The 1293-nt window shown below is 39.1% G+C and overlaps 1 protein-coding gene across 1 annotated transcript in view; it reads left to right on the top strand.

Annotated features, from left to right (window-relative positions):
• Positions 1-201: 201 nt before the first annotated feature.
• LOC108686332 (DNA fragmentation factor subunit beta) overlaps positions 202-1293 on the top strand; it is an 8882-nt gene continuing 7790 nt past the window's right edge. The window contains exon 1 of the mRNA XM_018191594.1: positions 202-854. Within this exon, the coding sequence (XP_018047083.1) occupies positions 795-854 (60 nt within the window). The 5' untranslated portion in view covers positions 202-794. The remainder of the gene's footprint in view (positions 855-1293) is intronic.

Here is a 1293-nt window from a genome sequence, read left to right as displayed (position 1 = left end):
TCTCAAATACATGTATTTTTACTTATGTACCTGCATCTTTAATTAATTATACTATAATTATTCATGCAAAAATATTTTTTTTCGGAGGAGTATTCACGTCGGTATCTGTGAGATACTTTCATGCCGCCTGCTTTCCTATCAAATGCTGCCCTCTGTTACATATCAGAACGTAAAACGAACCTTTAGTTCGCAGGCGCATCTTTCGGTATATGTATATATCAGTTCTCTATCTCTATGCAACCGGAATGCATTTCTTCCTCGTGTCTCGCTGATGCTGGAACCGCTATTGCCTCCTCTCTCTTTCTCTTTATCTCTTATTTACCCTCCATCACACTTTTGTCTCCTCCGACCTTCGTCCTTAACGTATCAGTTCCACAGTACTTGCGTGGTAGCGGCCGTTTTCACAGCGACCTCACTACGAAACCTCACAACCAGTTCCAGTTACTAATAGTCCGTTTGCTACTTGATGCGGCAACAGTTATTCCTCGCTGCTCTCGCTGACTGCCTATTTATCTCCCAATCAATGATTTCTTTTCTCCTTGCATTCCCTTACTTGTTTTCTTCGCAAATAATTATATTCTATTTTCTTACACTCGCGCGATTCTTATCCGAATGTCCGTGAACGCCCGATAAGAGTCACAGTGTCAGGGTCAGTGTGAGTGGGGCAACGCAGCGGCGTGTAAAAACGAACGTCAGGAGAGTTTGCGGTGTGATACGAGTGAAGGAGTTCACCTCGTCTCTCTCTCTCTCTCTCTCCCGCCTGACAACCGTTATCAGTCAACCGTCAACGAAACATGTCTCTCATCGTCGACTGCTTTCGCCGTCTGACGGACATCTCGTCCTGCAAAAGCGAGGTACGCAACACGTGCTGCTTATCTTGTCAGTTGCGCGATAAGCATCTGATGTATTAGAATACAAAATAGAATGCGCTCTTTAATTACATTCTTGAGGAGCAACAGGCAATCGGAATATCTCTTAAAGATATTCCGATTGCAATTTCTTTTTTTTTTTAATAATTATATTTATTGAATGATATATTTGCTGATTAAACTGTATAATTAAGCTGTGTTCTGGGAATAAATAAGATATATAAAAATAAAAGTAATAAAAAAATTCTCTTAATTATCGAATTATCATAATATCCAAGTGTTCAGTACATAGTGAAGTATTTATTACTTTTACCGCTAATATTATTGTATTTACTACAGTAATATTTACACTCTTATTAAGATTATTTCTGTATTTATTTTTTCAGTGTGTGTGTGTGTGTGTGTGTGTGTGTGTGTGTGTGTG

The sequence above is a fragment of the Atta colombica genome, unplaced genomic scaffold, assembly GCF_001594045.1.
Source record: "Atta colombica isolate Treedump-2 unplaced genomic scaffold, Acol1.0 scaffold175, whole genome shotgun sequence".
Classification (NCBI taxonomy): domain Eukaryota; kingdom Metazoa; phylum Arthropoda; class Insecta; order Hymenoptera; family Formicidae; genus Atta; species Atta colombica.
The sequence above is the reverse complement of the archived record's forward strand: the minus strand, read 5'-3'. Positions and strand labels throughout refer to the sequence as shown.